The 23751-nt window shown below is 32.1% G+C and overlaps 1 protein-coding gene across 3 annotated transcripts; it reads left to right on the top strand.

The window, feature by feature from the left end:
- Positions 1-4484: 4484 nt before the first annotated feature.
- LOC129889751 (uncharacterized) lies at positions 4485-12464 on the top strand. Of its 3 annotated transcripts, none has more exons than XM_055965174.1 (5): positions 4485-4857; positions 9543-9604; positions 10887-10977; positions 11355-11457; positions 11529-12464. In XM_055965174.1, exons 1-5 carry the CDS (start codon positions 4658-4660, stop codon positions 12204-12206), a joined length of 1134 nt encoding a protein of 377 aa, XP_055821149.1. In that variant the 5' UTR covers positions 4485-4657; the 3' UTR covers positions 12207-12464. The 3 variants fall into 3 exon arrangements, with proteins under 3 accessions (XP_055821149.1, XP_055821150.1, XP_055821151.1); XM_055965175.1 differs by having other exon boundaries at positions 4493-4857; positions 11358-11457; XM_055965176.1 differs by having other exon boundaries at positions 4493-4857; positions 10914-10977.
- Positions 12465-23751: the final 11287 nt, after the last annotated feature.

Consider the following 23751-nt stretch of genomic DNA (forward strand, 5'->3'; position numbering starts at 1 on the left):
AAAAACGCGAATGAAACTCATTTATATTTATGAATATTCAATTGAAATTGAATAATACTTTAATTATATTAGTTGACATAAAATTTAATTGTACGCAGAAATACAAACAAAATCACATTAAATTTTATATCGAAAAATTTCCTATCCACGTTTTATCATTAACTTCTTAGGTCGGCAGCCAATATTGGACTCCAATAAATGGGATGCCTAGCGTACAAATTAATGATCCACTATGTAATTATGTTTGGATGAATTGATTACACCGTCAACGTACACAAAAATTATATTATTATGCCACTTTTATTTGATGTAACAAATAATTTATTTTATTTTTAAAATTATAAATTTAATTTTTTTGTATTTTTTTTTTTATAAAATGACATGATAGTATTGCAAATTCTTTCCTCGATTCCACGTGCATAGTCAATAGCCACCTTATGAACGCAAATTGTTACATTTTAGGTGAACTTAAATAAACAATATTAAATTTTATCAAATCTCTATCGTTGAATGCAGTATTAAATAACTAAAAATAATTTATCTTGAAGCAATTTATATTATAAGAAATTTAGTCAAATTAAATTAAATAACTAAATAAATGGACTTAGTATGTGTTAGGTGAATGTCCCATTTGGTCCTGCCGCGTGTTCTTTTAATAAAGTAGTAGAGTATATATTAAGCAACTCATGACGGATTCGAATCTTTAGAATAAAAAAAATCAGGCTTTAATAATAAATTTTGTAACGTGTGAATTTAAATTTAATTGTATTATCAAAACCAAAAAGGAAAATCTATTTATCTAAATTGGACCCAATTCAAACTATTTATCCTTAATAGACGCATGATCCAAACTATTTACCCTCTTACCCCATTTTTTTTTTAATTTCGCACATGACGTCATGCTAACGTCAGCATCACTGCTCCTCTTTGATACCATCAGAATATATATATATATATACTCTTATGGTATCAAACGTGTATTTATGTCAGTGCCCCTTCCCTTGTTCCTCTTTGATACCATCAGAGTATATTATATTTTGATGGTATCAACCAGTTTCTTCTTGATATCATCAGAGTATAATATACTTTGATGGTATCAAAAAGGAAGAGATAGTGCGGATATTGTTCCCAGCTTCAATTGTAAATATGAATCTAGGAAGAGATAGTGCTTCAGCGAAACTGTTTGATACTATCAATGTATATTATATACTTTCATGATATCAATGCGTGAAATAGTTAAAAATAAAAAAGTATAAAAATAATGGGTATCCAATAATAACAATAATTATTGTTTTTTTTTAGATATAACAATAATTATCCCAATCAAAAATATGAGACGTCGGTAAAACGAAAAATGTGATTTCTACTGACAGTGGCAAAGTTGAAATTGTCATAATTTCTAGCTTAAAAAGGTGATTTTCATTTAGTAAACGAATAAATAAATAATTTAAATATGGGATTTTTCCCGATCTCGTTAGTAGCTTAGTAGTCTTTATAATTAGAGAAAAGTATAAGCTTAAAATAAATAAAAAGTGAAATGTTAAAAATAATCTAAATTTCATGAATGTGACACGTGTTAGCCATTACCTCACCAAATGCACCTTTCAAGAATATACTTTCTTTTAATACTGGATACATATATAGTATATGAAATTGTGAAACATAGATATAAAGAAGCAAAGAAGCAAAGGGTCGTGAGGGAGAAAAGTGAGCAAGAAAGGAGATATATTTGCTAAATACAATATATTTAGAGATAAATACAATTTATTGAAAGACAATTTGAACAAGATATATAATTATTAAATTATCATTATATTAAGAAAGATGATCTTATAAATAGATTCACAATTTGAAAATTGGTACTTATTAAGTCAATATAAGTAGCCTTTTAATCACAATATAACTAAAGCCTACTTCATGTGTGACAAATGTAACTAGATTTTTAGGTGGAACTCATAGGTGACCCCCTAAAGTTGGCACCAACTTTTACTTAGACATCTTAACTAGACTTTGTTCATTTTAGACACCCTAAGTAAGGTCCCGATATGTCATTTTGACATTTTTTTGACAATCACCCAAATATATAAAGTGTGTGTAACGCACTCGCCGATAACGTATCAAAAGTGACGAATTAAACGAAGATATGTGGCATATATATATATATCAAAAATAATTTTCAAATAATGACTTTTGAGAGAAAAAAATGACCAATAACTTGATGACTTCTGGCGTTTTTAAATCCAAATAATAATATTTTTTTTAAAAAAAGAAAAATCAACTTCTATTAACCCTCCACACCCTCCTAATGGTCTCTCCAGCACCACCCACCCCTCCCGTCGTCTTCTCCAACCCCACCCACCCCAACCCCTCCCCCACCCCACCACATCTTTATCTCCCTCCACACCCAATCCAATCCTACCCATATCATCTTTAGAAAAACTTTAAAAAGAATTTAACTATTTTAAAAAATTTATGAAGATGACTTTAAAATGATTTGGAGAATTTTAAAAATCTTTGTCGATGTTTTTCAAATTATTTCGAGGATGAAGAATGCAACAAAACAAAAAAAGGTGTTTAAGCTTGAGAAAATCTTATGGCATTCAAAATCACTTTATATTTGGCTCAAATCTATTTCACCATGAACGAAAAATGGTAGCTAGGAAATGGAGAAGAAGAATAGCAAGGAAAAAAAATATTTTTTTAAAAAATGCCTTCACGTGCTCAAAATGGGTGAAGCACACGCAATGTGCCAAGTCAGTACAAAGTGTCAAAATGACACATCGGGGCCTTACTTGAGGTGTCTAAAATGAACAAAACTTAATTGAAGTGTCTAAGTGAAAGTTGGTGTCAACTTTAGGGGGGCACCGATGGGTTCCGCTAGACTCTTATTATGCTCTTCATATTATTAGTGTGGTTCAATATGGAGATGCAAAGTACAACAACAATATATATAGTGGAATCCCACTAAGTGGAGTATGAGGAGGGGAGAGTGTACGCAAACCTTACCACTATTTTGAGGAGGTAGAGAGACTGTTTTCGAAAAATTCTCGGCTCAGTACCTCAAACCCAAGTAACAGAATAAGAAACAATAAAGATAACATAACAATTAATAGGAAAGTTTACACTGAAGAAATACCTAACAACAACAAAAAGTGATAATAAAGACACGATACACAACACAATACACTGATCCTCCACTACTTCCCTCCCCCTATTAACCTTCTACTCTAATACGCGTCTTCCACTTCTTCCTATCTAGGGTCAAGTCCTCGGTAATATGAAGATACGCCAAATCCTGTCTAATCACTTCTTCCCAATATTTCTTCGGCCTACTTCTACCCCTCCGATTTTCTCCTACAACCATCCTCTCGCACATCTTCACTGGGGCGTCAACGCACCTCCTTCGCACATGTCCAACACCTCGAGAGATGCAAAGTATGATTTACAAATTTAATTCTTGTGTTATTGCATAGTACTAATTGTTTGAATACTTCTGATTTGATGGTTGTAAAGCATTGGATCATAAAATATGTATAAAATATATAAATAATATATATTTTATAATATATATACGCACTTATTTGTATGTACTTCAACCATGTTGATAATCATTTGAACAAAAGATATATACGCAACTTTTCCTAGAAAAAAGTTGCTTTGGGCTTTCAGCTCAGGCCCAAACTCAACTTGGGTATGGTAAAAACTAAAAAGTTCAATATATATATTATAAAGTATCATTTAACGTTTAGATTTTCATTTGCTTGATAGAATTAAGCGTAGGCGAAAAAATAGTTTAATAATATTTAGTACCAAGAAAAAGTAAACGTATTTGTTAATCAATTTCACCAAAAAATTAGTAGCCGTTCCTTGTAAACTCAATATTTGAGTATATTTCATAAAAAGAGTACCGTAATTCGTCATAATAAATGTCGCTGCTGTTATAGATAGAATGTTTTTGTAGTAAAGTAAAATATAACATGAAAAGCTAATTTCAAAGAAAATTAAGCCGTTATAGTAGAGTACAAATAATGAAGTTTGACTGTATATTATATCTTTGCTTGGTTTAGCTTGACTTGATTCGATATCTAAGGCTAAGTGTCCATTGTTCGATTTAATTCATTATTTTCAAAAAAATAATATATCACAAATAAATTTTTTATTTAATTTATTGTGTATTATGATGATTATATCTTTTAGAACTATTCTGATCATCTCAGTTTCTCTTGAGTTTCAATATTTTATTTAATTTAAATAGGAAAAATTCCAGATATTGGTCAACTTTTAGATAATAAATCCTTTATGAATAATCTGATTACATTCTGACAAGAAAAATAAGAAAATCTAAATACGTGAAGAAGAAATTGAATTTATTTTTTGGAAATTACCAATGAGGACCCCAATAAGTATAACTCCATAAGGGTAAATGTCAGGGCAAAACCGTCCAATGACTCCTTATATAAAAACCGATCTTTTATGCCTGATAAGTCTTTCACCCAATCGAAGACAAAATCTGTAGCACTTTTCAGCAACAAAACGGAGCAGTTGAACCCACGCGCCGCCGCGGTTAACCGTTACGAGAACTCTCCCTCGGTTGCTCCGCCATCTCAATGAATGAAAGCGTAGAGGCAAAGCCTTTGAATGCGTAATTTGTTCATCAATGGCTGCATCGTCGCCTGCCCTAAGTAATCACAGCGCCGACAACGCTCCGTCACCGTCACCATCACCGTCACCTTCCCCCGCCGTTCCCACCGCAACCGCTGCTGCTTTTTCCAGCCTTCCGACCACAAACGCATCAAAAAATCTTCGAGGGCTTAATAAACCCAAGTGCATAAAGTGTGGCAATGTTGCTCGCTCAAGGTGATGTCTTTGTTCTTTGTCGTTTCTGTATTGCGCTTTTCAGTTTATTCCATTGAAATTGAGCTTCAGAAACCCTAATTCGGAGATTACTGCACATATCTTGTACTCTCTAAGCTTTGTTTTATATTACGGTGTTTGGGTGAACTCAGAGTTTAAAGTATTCCTTTGACTTATGTGTTTTATTAGTATTAGTGGAGCCAGATATGTATAATTAGTAGACAAATTAATGCAAATGCACTTTATTAATGGCCTGTGGGCTGGTGGAGGGGGTGGGTGGGAAGAGCTTGTAGTAGTGGGAGTTTCAGACATTCTTTTACTCAATTTGTATTTTGTCCCAGCTATAAGGAAAATAATTTGCTTTCGGTGTATCGAGTTTGAGCTCCATGTTAAAGGGAATCATTTGTTCATTCCTTCTCGATGTGATTACTGCTTTCAGATTTCATGTTCTTAACCACTGGATTTTGGCTAGACAAATACTGAAATGGAGCGGCGTTTAGTATTTGGTCCAATTGCAGCTCACCAATCTTTCAAGAGAAAGGAAGAATCTTTGTACACAATTGAGAAGAAACAATGAATTTGGCATGTATCTCTATAAAGATAAAATGAATTATTTGAAGGGCGTTCGTTTGGGGATGAGTGTTGGCCAGTTAAGAATGCCCACATTTAGAAGATGATGATGCTCAGATAAATGTATGGGTATATTAGGAGAGATATGATTGAGAACGAAGTTATATGGGACAAGGAGGGAGTAACCTCCGTAACGGACAAGATGAGGGAAAAGATGAGGGAAGTAAGGGTGAGATGGGCCGTACATGTGAAGAGAAAGTGCGAAGGTGTGCCAGTGAGGAGGTGTGAGACGTCGACTATAGTAGGAGTTAGGAGAGGTAGTAGAAGTAGGCCGAAGAAGAATACGTAGTCGAGTGTTTTCGTACTTCTTGTAGGATAATTTAGGTATCACTTAGTTTCCTTTTATCCAATGTGTATTAGTATCTGTTGACAACTATACACTTGTTTTGTACATTTGTTATTTTGTTGTCTCTTTTTCTTTCTTACTTTCAAGCATTGGTAATATTTCTTTTGAGCCGATGGTCTACCGGAAACAACCTCTCTACCCCGCAAAGGTAGAGGTAAGGTCCCACCCTTCCTAGATCCCACTTGTGGGATTACACTATGTATGTTGTTGTTGTTGTAGTTGTTGCTTGTTGAGGTTTGAAAGGTTTCTGATTAATTGAAATTTATTTATTTTTGTGCACGCATTTGTCAGGCCCATTAATTGTCTGTGGAAACAATTACTTTAGTGCTTTACATTTGAAATATAAGCTGATTGTTAGGTTGCTTCAAACACTAAATCATTTGGTTTGGTTACTTAGAGAATCCCAAGCAAAGCAATCTAAGCAATTCAAGATCACAAAGCTTATCAAATGTAATTTGATTCTTTATCAAAATGCCATTTCATCCCAATTGATTATACAAAATAAACTAGAGCTGTTACACACAGACTTGTTGATGGTTACCTGATACTGCTAGTAATAGGAATGTCTTACTTAGCTGGAGGAGCCGACAGTATTCTGATTAGCCAATTTTCAGAGAAGAAGCCTGGAAGTACGAGTTAGATGACTCTGTTGTTGGCTTCTCTAGTAGGTGCAAATTTAGAATTTAGAGGGTTCTCGTGGTACTGGATGATTTTTTTAGGTTTGGATGGAGTTACATGAGGCATATCTATGGTTTTGCTCGGGAAAAAGAAGTTTCGAAAAGGGGGAGCAACACCTGTAAGATACTTGTTGGAAACCAAATTTGGTGTGACTGATTAAATTTTATTTATTAGATCCTTGCAGACAGAATATTTTGCCACAGCCATTTTATTTCGGATGTTAGTCGGTTAGATCATTAGTTGAGCGTGTCAGAGATCAATTCGGATTTTGCTTCCTCTTATTTACAACATAGTGCATTAGTTATTTGCTTTGGTATGCAACAATATATCACTTTTTTCTTAGTCATCATATTTTACCTATCAAGCAAAAAGACTGTTTTCTGATGAGTTTTCCCCTCTTCTTTTTCCAATTTTGTTATGGTATATTTGGAGAGTTTTGTGAAAGCAAGGTACTTTTGGGTAGGTAAACATGTTCAGATAATATCAATATTCTAGAATGCGGAAACGGAAAAGCATTACGAGAATATACCATCGTAGATATATATTTCTATTAACAGAAACAAGAAATGAAATATTACTTGCATTATCGATTACTTAAATCCAAAGAAAGGTTAATAATCGTGTACTTTTTTAATTGGTGAATTAACAAAAGGATATGTTTTTTCCACCCGATTCAATTCTTAAAAATTGTCAATTTCAGTAGCATGAGAATAAGTATCTATACAGTTTGCAACTTTACTTCTTCAATTTCTCTGATCTTGTTGTGGACTCACCTTTTCATACTTCAGTGTGGAAGTTATAATAGTTATCAAAGTTAAACTACCACTTTTTACTTGTATAAAATTTAAAAAAGAAATTCAACTACCATTTTTTCTTCATTTTGAGTTTCCTCCTCCGCTTTTCAGTGAAATTTCTTTTTATCAAGAACTGGTGTATTCTCTTTATCTCTCTTAGTATGTACAAAGTGAAATAAAGATTTACTTCTTTGAGCTTGTAGGGGAATGATATTTTTTTCCCTTAATTTTTTCATGGTTAGATGTTCTAAAAGTGGTTATGACAATTCTTTTCATCAAGAACTTGTGTGTTCTCTTTAGCAATCTAGTACTTGCAGTGTATAAGAAGTTACTTATTTAAGCACTAAGGAAGAGCTTTTCTGCTTGATCATCCATTCAAATTTACATTCATAAGGCGAAGACCTTTTCATGAAGCTGCAGTCTTAGGGGTATGATTTTATATAGCAATTACTCAATTGAGAAAGGGGGCTTTTTTTTACCCCCTTTCACTTTTGCTAAATGCTTTTACTTTTTCATGGAAAATAAAGACAGATGATTAAATTTAAATTTCTCTCCCTGAAAAGCAGGGAAAAGTTAATATCCACGTGAACTTTGAAGCCGTTACAAGTTACAACTGAGACTTGTCGTCGTTCGACACCTTTAATTGTCGTCATTATGACAGAAATCTGATGCTCGATATAAGTAGCCAGTTTGTCAAAATCTGACTCTAGAGAAGTTGATAATCATTAACTAACTAGTCAAAAGAGGAATAGTTCATTAACTATAATTTTTAATTGTGATACATCTCTAAAGGTTGTTGTCATGTATGTTGGCTTTAAATAGTGAAAGTCGCCTTACAACTTATCTCTGTTTCCCCTCTTTCCTCTATTCCTCCGTTCTTCTCTCTATCTGTGTAAAAGAACTTTTAGAGAAACAGTGAAGGTAGAAATGGAGGAAGATATCAATGGTGATGCAGACAGGTGATTCTGTTTTTAAGCTTCAGATAACAGTACTCCGTCACCTTTTACTATTCGTATCATTTTGTCAGATATTTGATCATCTGCTTTCTTAGCCTTACTTGGGTATTACATTGGTGTATTCTTTGATTCTATTCTATAAGTAATTTGATGTGAATTATTACCCTTTATATCAAGTGTAAAAAATAAAATTATGATTATTTTGGAGAGGTGAGCTTGACCCCTTGGTGCTAAGTGAGTGGTATTTGATCTCAGGATCTCGGAGTTAGGGATGGAACTTGATCATTGAGTAAATCTCTTGGTTTAATAAAATATGTTTCTTTTAGTAGGCAATGGTAATCTCTGTGCAGAATAATGCTAGTGTGAAAGAACCTATTCCTTGCAAACGCTGAGCTTAATCTAGTAGGACTAAGCCTTAATCTCAATTAGTTGGTGTTGGATCTCTTGCTGCTATTGTATTATGTTTTTTGCTGAAGTCTTATGGATTTTAAAAGATTGTTGATTGTTTGAGACAACTAGCGTCCATATGATTTTAAGTCGGCCTCCTCTATTTCAACACCTTCAATCGTCATAGTGCCCACACTGATGAATTTGTGCATCTGAGGGTTTACGGATGACATAACCATATCATCTCAGCTGACATTCTCTCTTCTTATACTCCGTGTGTACTACTTGTACGTTCTGTGGGATCTAATCATTTCTAGTATCGTATGATCACATAGTTATCTTTAACTTTCTTATTTCTGCTTCACTTATCTTGTGTATGTCTAATCTTGTCATATGACTGGTAAGTTTAACACCACAGCAGAACTCTGAACATCTCATTTGTTCATATATATATTTGAACCATGATCTTCCTTCTCCATTTGGTATCTCTGTATTTCTTAACATAACATTGAATAGCTTGATAATGAGTAAAACTCTTAACCTTTTTAAGGCATTACAAGGTGTCGTTTCTGACACAAATATTCTAACCTTCATATTTTTTATGGTATTCTTTACTTTTAAGACTTCAATTGTACGTGGAAGTTTCTGTCTTGCATGATCTGCCAAGATATGTAAAGTTACCCTCATGATTTAAGTTGATCAATTAGTCGAAGTAGCATCACTACATCTCATTGATCTCATTCTCTCATGTCAAAACCTTTTTGGGATTGCTTTTAATTTACTTATTTAAAGTTTTTGTCCTATTTTCTCTCATTCTTGCTAGTTTATTGATTTCTTTTCCCCCCTTCCCCTCTCTTCATATGTTGTCTTTCTAATGGGCGAGAATCGAATGTGCAGGTGTCCGTTCCAGTCATGCAAAAGCTGCTGCGCGAAAGCGCAAAATCCCTGTCATATACATGGTATGATCAACTTTAAAATTTCACAGCTGCTGTCAGTATTCCTCAATTCTATTTAATAAATTGTACCTATGCCTTTTTGTTATGTATGGTGAAGAAATTGCTCTTTTCCATTAGTAGTATTATCTTTTATATATCATATTTTTTTAATCTTATATTTTGACTCTAGTTGGAGGCCAAATTTTTAATCATGTCTACATGTGGTGGCATGTTTCTCTACTACTCACAGCCAACATTAACCAATATCTGGTGAACGAATAAGTAATCCAGTAAGTATCTGAGACCTCCTCCTGGTAACTACTTTCAAAGATTCTCGGTGCAGCAATACCTCACAAGTAATCTGAAAGGGGAAGGCTTTAGGTACCAGGCCTCTAGTCCAAGTTAGATGATACTCTTTCAAATTTTAAAGCCAGTAATAAATCACATGAAGCACTGTGCCCATCTTTAGATGTTAAACTTCATAACAGCATTATTCCTGGGCACAGTTCTGTTATGAAGTTAACTTCTAAAGATGCTGTTATGAAGTTTAACATCTAAAGATGGGCACAGTGCTTCATGTGATTTATTCCTGGCTTTAAATTTTGAAAAGAGTATCATCAAACTTGGACTAGAGGCCTGGTACCTAAAGCTTTCCCCTTTCAGATAACTTGTGAGTTATTGCTGCACTGAGAATCTCCGAAAGTAGTTACCAGGAGGTCCCAGATGCTTACTGGATTACTTGTTCGTTCACCAGATGTTGGTTAATGTTGGTTGTGAGTAGTAGAGAAACATGCCACCACATGTAGTCAAGATTAAAAAATTGGCCTCCAACTAGAGTCAGGTATCTGTGAGGGAGAGTGTGGAGTACCTGATACCCAACCATAGTCTTTGGGGAATTATGGGTTCATGGTTTGAGTATCTGTAAATGTTTTCTGCATTAGATTAACAAGGCATATGCATAAAGGCAGTGTCTCTGGCATATATCTTCACACTATTGGTGTAAACTTTGTTTTGACATCATTGGGATGTTATGTGGTAATGAACTGCATTTGGGGCTTTTGACTTGTAAATTATTAGTCAACTTTTCATTGACTGCCTGGTTCTGTAAAACGTTGAAAGGATCAAATATTAAAATCATCAGATGGAAGAGACTGATAGCAGGGACTTTAGCACATATTCTGTTAAGGCAATTTCTTGTTTCTTGGAAGCTTGTACTAAAGGGCTTCCTGGAGAATATGTTCTAATGTGATTCTGTCATTCCTTTCTTGTGCTCAAGAATATGTATCCCTTATTTGGCCTTGTGCAGTTCTGAAAGGTGGTTCAACTCTTCCAGATAAGATACCAGCTTCTGGGTCTCCTGTGGTGGACCAGCAGTCCACTGAAGCATCTCACTCTGGGTAAGTTTTACTCAAAAATGCATGATCACGTTATATACGACATCTTTAGTAAATTGCAATCATCAGCTGTCTCAGTTAACAATTCTACATTAGAAATGCGCTTCAAGGAGCCTTTATCTGCCATTTTGATGTGATCTCTTTTGCATTTGCATTGCAAGTTCTTGGCACTCAAAATTTTATTATGCTATTTGATTGTTAAGTTACCTTCTGTGGAATAATCTGTTGAATTACTAGGGTTTGTTCACGCGCATTTCTGTATCTACTGCATGCCCCCCCACCCAAATATTCTGTTAATTTAGGCAGAATAGATTGCTGATTACTGAGCTTCTTGCTCTTTATTTGGAATATTGTATTAACTTCTTTTTTATTTTCTAAAGGAGCTCGCACAGAGCTGTTTCACTTCGTCAACTTTCCACCAATTTTGCACAGTTCAATAATTTGCAGACCCCACTAAGGTCGAGGAGGCCACTGAGCAGAAAGGTATGCGGAGTTCTTGTGTTTTCTCCATGAGTTTACTTTTTTTAAAAGTTGACCTTGATGATAAACTACAGGATGCACAAGTCATAAACGAATGGAGGTTTATGAAGTTAAAGGAATACAGGGATGGAAACATTGCAGCTGAAAATGAAGCTTTTGATCGATACGTGCAGAATGTTGGTCTATTAGAGGAGGTGTTTGCTGTGAATTCTGCAGAGGATGAGAAGAATGAGGATGATTCAACAGAAGATGATAATGAAGCAATGATAAACCGGTTGAAGTTACAGCTTAGGTCAGATCCAGTTAGAATAGAGAATACCAGAAAGAGGATGCAATATGTTATAGATCAGGGATTGAGGAAGGTGAGGAAGTTGGAGGCAGGTGACAATGCTACTGACCTTAATGATCTAGATGCACTTGGCAAAAAGAAAAAGGCCAAGACCGCTGAAGCTGAGCATGTTGCAGCATTCACTGATCTTATGGATAAGTTGAATAAAGCTCGAAATGAGGAAGACCTGAAAATTTGCTGGGAGATGAAGTCCCAGCTGTTTAACCAACCTAAAAAAGAAAAGCAAGCAGAGTCAGAAGATGCAGAGACATACATTGAGCAGAGTTTGAAAGATAGTGTCCCGCCAACAATGCCATGGGGTCATTCTCAACCTAAGTGGTTTAGCACAGCTACTGTTGATGATGAAGAACTTTGTCAACTTAATGAAGAGTTTGATTCACTTGAGGATATAGAAGAACTGTAACTTTTTACAATCGTTAGGCCGGGTTGTAAGTTGTGTAGTCATTAGTTAGGGGCCCAATTTGGCGGTCTGATCTTTTATGTTTCATGTTATATAGTGACTAGTGAATGGTTGACAAGTTATAGTGCCTGGTGCACAGCTTAATGGTGACCCATTTTATTGCATTTGTAGGGAATCAGTCTTCACCACCTATTTTAGGTGGCTGTTTTATTTCATGCTAACTGGACTTTGGTCCATACATGAAAGTCCAACTTAATTATATTTTGTTCCTTCTGGGCCTACTCCCCAAATCAAACAGGCCAATATGAATACAAAGTTGTTCTGAATCTGTATCAAGTATAATGATAATAGGGGTATATTTGAATCGAAAGTATAACAGAAAGGATATATAATTTCGATCCGAAAGTATAACAATTAACAAGGGGTGTATTTAAACTATTTCTGATAGTATAGTGGTATAGTTGATCCTTTTCTGTTTATTAAATTCTTGCAATATCTTGTACGTTATTGTGTTTTATTTCGAGAATAATGTTTTCTAATACTACAAATGCTTCTTTGGAAGTTTTAAATCCAACACATCATCTGTTCATATATTTATAGACTAACTTGTCAAAAATCAGTAGAAATAACATTTATTGGTCATTTTTCGACCCTCCTTTTAAAAAGTAACTACTATTATGAAATTTTAAATTCTACACCTGAAACTCCATCAGTTTTTTTGGGCTTTAAAGATTCAATGTAGAGTCTTATATTTCCATTATTATCGTAAAACCAATATCCACTGGCCATATTTTGGCTTTATTTTGGAGTTTTACCAGTGAAGTTTGAAGTTTCGTGATAATGATAATTCTTCATTTATAGAAGTTAAAATCTGGCTGTTTGTTACCATTATGATTCCTTAATGACGTGTTTGAATATTATTTGTCGTTTTTGAATATCTGTATGACCTAAATACTTGATAGATGCACTTGTTGATAGACTTGAGTTTTTTATAATATAATCAAATAAAGGATAATAATATTTGTTGAATTTATGCACCAAATCCAATTTGACTTTAAATATCCTCTTCACATTGCCAAGACCAAAACTCTTCTCAAATAGCACTATCAAATTCATAAGATGACTTTAATTCTAAGTCAATAGAGCATCATCAATTGCCATATTATAAGCTTCAAAAGTTGGCCAGACATGGACCTATGTTAGTGGGCAAAAACATTAATGATTTCTCCAAATTTTTGTGGAAAAAATTACAAGGTATTTATCTTGGTGGAGTTAGTATAGGTACCAGATGAAATTAGTTAAGGTGTGAGCAAACTGACCCTGACACCATAATATTTTTTAAAAAATTGCTTTTTAGAAAAAATGTGTTGACAAGTATGATTTTCTTTTACTTGTGATATTCGAACCAATTTTTACGCATCAACTATTTCATTGAATACAGTCTATCTCCTATCATCACATGTATTGACTAACCCTACACACCAAAACTTAGTGTTATTATACTTTCTTCTTCCCAATATTTTAAGGATAGATTCAAGAAAATGCAGACAAATCAGTAGACGAGGAAACCAAAGATGTGATTTTGATTAAAAAAATTTTAAAAGTTAATTCTTGAAATACTGATAAAGAAATATCCCCACACTTCACCTTCTAATTTTAAAGTAGCATCCCAATCAAAATCCATGAATGGCCACACACAAAATACAAATAACAATAATAATGTGATAGTGGTATAGAATCCCAATAAGTTCCTCCATATCATGTGCACCAAAAAAGTGAAATTTAAATGAGAACAATACAATCAATCTCCTTGGAACAATCAAACAAAATAAAAAGGTCCATGTTCCTTTGTTTCATCTAAATTGATTCATACTTCCCATATTTCAAATTATTTGTCGTGATTTCTATAAATAATTATTTCAAAAAAATATATTTTAAAACATAAATAAGGATAAAATAATCAATAAAATCCTCTCCTATTTAATATTTTTTTAAGAAACATGTAAAAGAAAAACACGATAAATTATTTAAAATGGAGAGACTTCCATACATTAGTCAAAATGCGTGGAGAGAAAAGAAAGATTAAAGAGAAAGTAAGGAATCCCATCAAATATATATATATATATATCACTAATTATGACAAAGAAGTTTCACATTATTTTCAATTCCCTTGAAACAATGTCCCTCAAAATCATAAAGAAATTTGTTTGGTTGCTTCTTTTCTAAATACTCCTAATTGTTTCATTTATTCTTCATGCTTACCTCTAATAATTATTTGCATGACCTTTTGTTTGGTGGAAATCCATCTTTCTATGCAAATTTTCCTCCTTGAAACAAGGTTGTCAAATGCTTTCAATTTTCAATAGTTAAGCACATCTCAACATCAACTTTTCATTGTCTTTACCAAAGGATGTGATATAGTAGTAAATAGTTCGTTCATCCTTAAGGTCTGTGGTTATATCTCTAAGTAGAATTCTCCATGTGAATCAGAATTAATCGGCCTCAAAATAGATATCAAACACCACGAGGAAAACCAAAAAAAAAATTAAAAAAAATCATTGCCTTAGCTTTTAAGATTTAGAGCCCGTTTGGTTGACCAACTTAAAGCCTCTAACTTTAAGTTATAAAATTCTTAAAGTCAGTCAAAAATGAAAAGTTAGGATTTCTAACTTTTTTTTTCAAAGTGCTTAAACCATTTTGTTTAACCATGGAAATTACTTTTATATCCCTTATATTTTAACTAAATTCCCAAACTACCCTTTTTATTCTTTTAACCCTAAAATTCAAACACTTATTTTCAACATAAGCACTTTTATCCAAACACTCAATTGATTATTTATAAAAATAACTTTCAGCACTTCAAAATTCTAAAAACACTTCATACATAAAAGTTACTTTTTTTAAGCTCATCCAAACGGGCTCTTAGTCGATTCACCTTTCACTTTTGAAATTCAAAATATTTATTAAAGTTGTCAATGCAAGTTAAAAGAAATAACGTGTAGAATGGGGAAGGAGGTACATAGTTATGTAGATTGTCTGATTATTCTTCTCTTTTAGAAAAGTTTGGGCATGTGTATTTTGCAGTGAAGTGTCATGTGGAGCTTGTACTATTTTTAGAGTGGAAATAATTACTCTATGAAGAATTGTACTTTTATTTTCGGTCAATTATTTCTATCTAAAGAGATTAATTTTAATCGTAAATTTGAATATAAATAATTTTTAAAATTTTTAAAAATAAAATTTATATATTTAAAAATTATATAAAAATATTATAAATTAAAAATAATTGATAATTAAAAATATTTAAAAGATATAAAAAAAATTATGATAAAAAAGGACTAATTGTATCAATCAAAAAATTTGAATTGTGACACATAAATTAAGACAGACAGAAGGAGTACCAACTTTGCATTGTCAAGTCCCGTTAGAAGGGCCACTATCTCATGTACCTAATTTCTTCAATTTTGGGTGAACTTTACTTTGACACTTATTGATCTAATTTTTACTCGAAGATTAAAAGTGAAAGAGAGAGAGAGCAAGGTTCTCCCACATTAGGGAGGAGAGCATGTAAATAAGTTAGTTTGACATTTGTACTGGAGTTTGACTATATTTGAATCATGTGTTAGAGGGCTCATTCTCAGAATAACACTTCCAACATAATTTTTTTTATATCCAAACTTCGAATTCCAAACCTTTGGCTAATTCGGTGGAGCGACCCCAGTCATCCTACCACAATACGTGTTGGTACATAGCACTAGTTAGCTAAATGATGAAGACAATTGACCACTTAATTAATTTAACTAATAGAGATGGTGTTTGCAACAAATTTTAAATATATGGAAAATTTATCAATCATAAATAAAATTTGAAGAAACAAGAATATTTTATTGATAAATAGTGCGGTTATAATTCTGTTCCTCTCTAGATTTTCTCCTTGATTCAAAAGTCGTTAATAGCGTATTTATTAAACTAGGATGATTTGGATTTGATCTCCATGAAAGGATTTGTATATGTTCTCGAAGTATTTGATTATCAAGAAAGGTTTGACATATTTTGATCTCTTTATGAATATTCCATGAATTTGCTGAATTTTTGAGATGACTTTTCAAGGGAATATAATACTTTTATATAGGCATGAATTAGAGTTCAGGGTAAAGTAACCTCCAAGAAATCCTAACTAAAATAGAACTCGTCCTATAAAATTTCGATGTCTAGGGATGGCTTACGCAAAACTATCCTCTTAATTTAAATCATTTATATTTTCTAAAAAAGTGGTATCCTTTGTCATTTGTTTGGAGTATAAATATTCTTATCACCTAATAATCGGTTAGCCCACTCTTAGTTTTTAAATGTTAAAAATAAGGAGATGGGCCGGCAATGGCGGAATCAGAATTTTAAATAATGCGTTCAAAATCTAAAGAAGTAGATACACGAACTAGCTGAAGGGGGTTCGATATTCACTATTTATACATAAAAAAATATTTTAACCATATATAAATAGTATAATTTTTCACCGAAGGGGGTTCGGATGAATCCCTAGCCACCATGTGGCTCTGCCCCTGTGGGCTGGGGATAACTGAATGTTTATCGATTTGATGTTGCGATTTAATTTGTGTCCACTTTTTTTTAATACGTATATCAATTTCGTGATAACTTTAGATAAATAATAACTGAAGCTAGTTTTGACAATGTTTGAACTACAGTATAAAAACTTCAATTATGACTGTAGTTCAAACAAAAAGGCTAAAGTTTAGATAAAATGATTGAGTTCAGATAAATATAACTGAAGTCCATTACTTAAAGCATGAACTTCTCTTATATGTAACTTCTTGCATTTTGAAGTTTGAATTTGACAAACTTAACTTCAAACACCGTATCTGAAATAGGTATGTGTAATTATTTTTTTTTAAAAAAAGGTAAGTATAAATTAAGTGGCGATATTAAAATAGTCTCCACGTGAAATTTTTATACAATTAAGATATTATATAGTTCAAATTAAATGTTACGGTCCACAATATTTACAAAAAATATTCAACTTAAAATTTGTGGTTCCCATATTGTGACTAATGAAGGAAAATATACTCTATTATTCCAACAGAAACTTCTTGGTTGGTTTATGCTAATGCTAATCCCTGATTTGAAGAAAGCCACCTGATTAGCACTTTATTAATTAACACGTCGTTTTGTGAAATAGGTAACAAATACGTTTAGGATAATATATTTTTAGCTGGTGCACAAGAAAATAGGTAAGAAACATATATATTTTTCTGAAAATCATTTTTCAAAAAGAAATAAATATTTTTCTTTGAACCGAACACACAATAAAAAAGATAGGGTAACCAATTTTGTTTAACAATTATTAACTCATCTAATCATCAACGTCCTGATTGGCTCAAAGAAAAGGACTTATTGCAATTAATAATTGAAAGGGAAAAATGTTCTTATGTTAAGAACATATATAATATGTTTATATTCTTTCTTATATTCAATTAATTAATGTGACTAATGATTTTGCTGTGTTTATTCTTTACGTTTTAATGTCCAAAAATTGAATAGCCAAATAAATAGTCCAATAAATCTTGCTGACCCACTCTGATAAGATATATATGGGATCAAAATTGATGATATATAAGAATTTATTATAAGTGTAATTTGGTCTGATGTCTTTATATTCTTAAAAAAAACACACTTTATTATTACAAATACTAATTGATACATAGTATATATAAAAAAAACTCTTGACTATCTTTTTGAATTAATCTAAACATGATTCGACAAAATCGTTAATCCAATTAACTAATTAAACGATCAAATGCAAATACTGAAACATGAAAATGTATTAAAGTGTGTGATAAATGTATTATCCATTAATAAATTTCTATTATATGTGTTTTACAAATTATTTTTGGTGATATCTATTAAAATTGTATTATAAGTGTCTAATGAAAAAAATATGTTATTGCTATTAATGATAAATATTTTCTTAATATGACATATCTATGTAAGTTTCCCTTTCATCAAAGCGCTGCTATGTTGGGCCACGATATAAAGCTGGGCCTAGTACAATTTGGGCCTCAAACGCGCCCTTTAAGCTGGAGGCGTATGATAGTCAAAACACATAATTTAAGAGGCGTATAAAATAAAATGTGAGAAGTAAAGTGGTCCGAAGGGATACTGAATTTGAGCCAAGAAATTTGCGCCCCCTAGAATGAGATTACTATTAAATTAGGCGGTTGAAAAGCATCTAATTATTGAATTCTTTTGGAAAATCTTGTACGTTATTATTGTGTGTTTCAAATTTAAAGAGCTTTGACTTGGAGGATCATATCATGTCATGCCCTTAATAACAAGTTAAATCTGCTTATTTTGCAGTTTCAATTTCAATACATTATTGATATCTGTCTATTATAACTTGTAAACAACGTCTTTCTATTCAAACTTCCTCTCATTAAACGATTTTTCATTTTTTATTTTCTTCGTGGAACAATTAGTGGTGAAGTCGGAATTTTTATCAAGGGTGTTCATACTTTAGGACAAGTTAAAAAAATATATGTTAAATGTACCAAAATGTCTTTTAATCTTATAGTCTAAAGAGTGTTCATACTTTAGGACAAAACGGAACTAAAAAATTTAATGAAACGCCCCTGTCAAGGCTTGAACCCAAGCCTTCAAGGTGAATTTGCACACCCAGACAAGGCTATATTTCTTTACTATGTCAAGGGTGTTCAGTAATTAATATATATCTGACAATATCAATATTTAATATATATACTCGCAAAAATTTTCCGACAAAGATTGTTCATCTGACCACCCTTAACTAGGTGTAGCTCCGTCCCTGGAAACAGTGACTGATCCAAGATTTTTACTCATGGGGTTCTAAAAATATAAATGTCACCCCCAGCAGAAATTGAACCTACAAATTGAGGATAATATTTGGAGCCGAAGTTGCATAGCCTAGTACCATTGAGCTGTCTCTCATTTTTAGCCTAGTACCATTGAGCTGTCTCTCATTTTTGATTTAAGTGATTCAAAATAATACATGTACAATAATATAGAAAATTTACCCTATATATAAAAGGACAGCCCGGTGCACTAAAGCTCCCGCTATGCGCGGGGTTCGAAGAAGGGCCTGACTACAAGGGTCTATTGTACGCAGCCTTACCCTATATATATATATATGAAAAAAATAATCCAAAAGGGTTCGGGTGAACCCCACACCCACGTAGGTCCGCCTTGCCCGGGAACAATAGCATCTATCTCAACTAGCTCTCATTAAACTCCTCATTAACCAAATACATTCCTAATCTTAAACTTCATCATTTTTAAGTATGAAAATGACCATTTTAGGAATTTTTTTTTGTATTGGAATGGTTTAGTTAGGCCAACCCCCTTCAAGGATGATAATAACAATATATATATATCTATCATTTGATTGGCTCTCCGAATTTCATACGTGCCATATATATATTATTTTGAAAATAACATAAAAATTATTATAAATCACAATAATTAACAATTTTAAATATTTTTAAAAATATATAATAAAAAAATTAATTAACGCTACAGATAGAATTTGTGTGGCATATAAAATATTTCTAATGAAGTTAAGCGCATGCCATCCACACACACTTTTATATAAACATTTGATTGTTTACGTAAAGGTAGGTGAATAGAAATGAGAATATGGTCCAGATTAATTAAAGGGGGTGTTACGTATCTATGGGTAGAGATAAATTCAAAATTTATATTTTAGGAATTCAATTTTTAAGTTGTTTATAACCATTAAATAAACTTATTGCATTTCGAAGATAAAGAGTCACTACACCAAAAATGATCTTTAGCGGTAATTAATTAATGACAATGGTTTAATTGTTACTAAAAATGTCTTTTTAGAAGCAATTAACATTCTTTGTAAATGTCGCTAAAGCCTATAACGACATTGGATCTAATGACAATTAACTAATGCCGGTAAAGGTTTTAGCACTCTTTGTTAATGTGCATAATTATTGTCGCTAAAAGTTATTTTTGTTGTAGTGAGTTCCAATCTATAATTTGTTACAAATTTAATGATTTTTAAAATATTAATTTACATTTTTGTATTGAAAATATTGAATTTAGATGAACCCAATACTATGCGGGAAGCTAAGTCAACAAAACTCAAAGGAGGCAACAAGGCAAAACAACGTGGATGCAAAGGAAAGAAAAACATTGACACCCATTTTTATGTTTGTATAGTTAGAAGAGTAGTGTGGTGGATACGTAGTACTTAACTAAGAGATGACTTTGGTAGCCCATTCTTAATAATAATGCAATTGGTTGAGGTGCAACTAGCTAGGGCTTGAGCTAAAGTGTCCGCTATAGGTTTGATCGAATTCAGAAACATTTGTTTAACGTTTGTATTTGTCTTAAAAATTTACTTATCAATATGTACGTATACCCTTAGTCTAGAACCCAAAAACTTAGAAAAATTAGAATGGATTAGAATCCATAAATTTTAAATTTTGATTTCGCTGGAGATCGAATACAACATAAATGAATGGTGAGAAGAAGATCATACATATCATACATGTTGTTGGATTTGACAAAAGAAAACATTAAAGATCTTTTGGTGCTAATGAATTAGACTCCACAGCACATAATAAAAATCCAAGAAAGTTTTAAAATATATATAGAGCTATATATATTAGGTGTATTAATTAGCCTACTATTGATAATGACAAAGGCATAATAATGTATATATAGAGGTTCCAATCAATAAGGCCATAAATAAAATTAAAGAGCATCTCAAAAATAGCAAAAGGATCAAAGGAAATAATACCAAAAAAGTGAAAAAGGGAAACTCATTGAAAGAAAATGATGTCATGTGTGTACTCTTTCATTGGTTCCATTTTTTTTACAGCTTACACTAAAAACAACACCTACTCTCTGTGTTCAAGTACCATTACTTCTTTTGTTTTCTAAACTTAAAAATGACAATTAAGTGTACGAAGCATTTCGTGTTTATACATGCATGATTTTAGAAATTAGAGATGCACTACGTACATTCCATCTAAGCGTACGTCTATTCGCCACAATGTCTAGATATACAAATGATTGCGTAGAGAAAATATAACTAATTCGACCTTTTCAGTAGTATTGTTGATATCTTTTTTCATAACTTTTGTTGTTGTCGAAACTATGTGGTAGGGGTGTAATATAGCTATATTGACCCTAACATAAGTATTAATATATAGCTGATTTCACTTGAATTTTAAGTTATACAGAAATTACTTTACCGTTATATATGTCAAGGAATCCCTTCAATTAATTATTTTGTAGGTGAAGTTTTATGGATTCTGACATAAACATTATAAATTCCCATAGGAGAAAAAGGATGGACTAAAATATTAAAATACTAAAAAAAAAAAGAAACAGTGCATAGAGAAAAAAAAGAAGAAAATTCCATGAAAAAAAAAGGGAAGTAGAGATAAGAGAATCCTTCAGTCCCTCTCATGCATGCAGACCTATAACAGTGATATCCAGCCTGGGAAAGTTAAAAACTTTTCTTTTATTCTTTTTATTGATTTCGATTCGAAGCCAATAACAACATATTCAATATAGTTTTATAAATAATGTCTAAAAAATGTGAGGTGCACACAAACTGTACTTCTATTTTTGTGAGACATCGAGATCGTTGGGTTGAAAATAACAACTTGAAATTTAATAGAAAAGGTTACAAAAATCATATCAACAACAATATTTTCTTTTGGTATATAATCATTTGATATTCGAATATCACTAATCCGACTAATTATGACATCTACAACATCGGTGCTTGCAATCTTTAATTAGGAATGTTTCTTTATTGGAATAATTGGTCAAAAATGCAAATCACATAAATGAAATATATTGACATATTCACACCGAATATTTATATCAGATTGATAGATGCATATGTATATTTATATAAAAAAAATCACTTAATTAATCATCACATATTTGTATCCTATTAAATTATTTAACTATAATAGCTCAATATAATTTGATATAAACACCCCGATTATGCAATTTTTTACCAACAAATTTTGCATATTTGATGAAGGAAAATGTGGTCTTCATGTTCGAATCTTTTTTCTTTTTCCCAATAATATTTGTCCTTCTATACTATTGGATTTAGAGGAGATGCGCATTTCGAACCCTATCTAACCAATTGATCTATGCGTGTCAAATTTGGCTAGAGTCAACTATATAATCTCTTTGTTTAGAATCAAATAATATAATGGAGTATATTTCATTGTGAAAAGTACCAATACTTAATATACTTAAAATTAAATTAATTTTTTCTTTAATCTCATCCATTCTAATTAACTAGCCTTCAATAATTCATGACCTTGACCTGCTGGAGTATATATCAAATTTGAAGATATTTAATAACCTAGCTTTTAGCAATAATATACCACATGATAATTACTAGCACGAGTATTTTTTTTTAAATCTGAAGGACCTTGTAGACTAGGGTTTGCTCTTTTTCTTTTTTCATTTTCCATCCGATATTCTGGTCAGAGGCGGAATGAAAATTTTAAAAAGTTTGATGGAGGAGTTAGGGTTTGAAGAGAAAGAAAAGGAGGAAGAGAAAAAGGACAAAACTCTTGTTTATGTTTAGTCAAATAATTTTTTTTTTAAAAAGAGTGCTAGTGGGATTAAATCCCGCGACTTAAGACTTAAACTTCTGCCCCTTTACCACTGACATCACAAAATACTTTTGTCCTATGAATGGCACGGCTTATATATATATATATATATATATATATATATATATATATATATATGCACCTTATATACATAGAGTTTTCTTCGAAGCTTGTGGGTGGCGTGACACCCTCTCCTATGCCTAAATCCGCCCCTGATTCTGATACTTGTATTGAGATCTGACTAAATACAGATTCACGTTAAGAAGTTCCATATTCGGGGGTGCTGGTGGTAAATCATGCACCATCTAACAAAGGCGATTCATACTCAACAACGCTCGAATCCAAGATCTCTGATTAAGAATAAAAGAGTACTTACCATTCCACCATAAACTTTTAAGAATCGTGCCTAAATTATACTATTAACCATATGGTATAAGATTAAAACATCTATAACTACATTATTCATATTAGGGAGTACAGCTAGGTGGGCAGTGGCAAAGTTTAACATCTAGTGAAAAATAGATAAACCACAAATGACCAAGAATATAAGATTGGAGAAAAAAATAACAAATACACATGGTTTTCAAAAGGTGGCAGTTATTCTCTAATAGAGTTGATCTAAACTGACCCCCTTCTTTTATCATGAAAAAATATGACAAGATAAGAAAGGGACCATATATAATATGATAGTGTCATTGCATTAAAGTATAGATCATGCATTTGTCAAAAAAAAGAAGAGGTGCCTTCCAAAGCAAATTCAAATTAATGATGACATATTCTCTTGGCTCCATCGAAAACGATGAAGATCGAGTTTATCTACATGCAATATTTTTAATATATATAGAATGTAAATTTATGTATAAAAATTTATAAATATT

This window comes from Solanum dulcamara, chromosome 5, assembly GCF_947179165.1.
Source record: "Solanum dulcamara chromosome 5, daSolDulc1.2, whole genome shotgun sequence".
NCBI classification, from domain to species: Eukaryota; Viridiplantae; Streptophyta; class Magnoliopsida; order Solanales; family Solanaceae; genus Solanum; species Solanum dulcamara.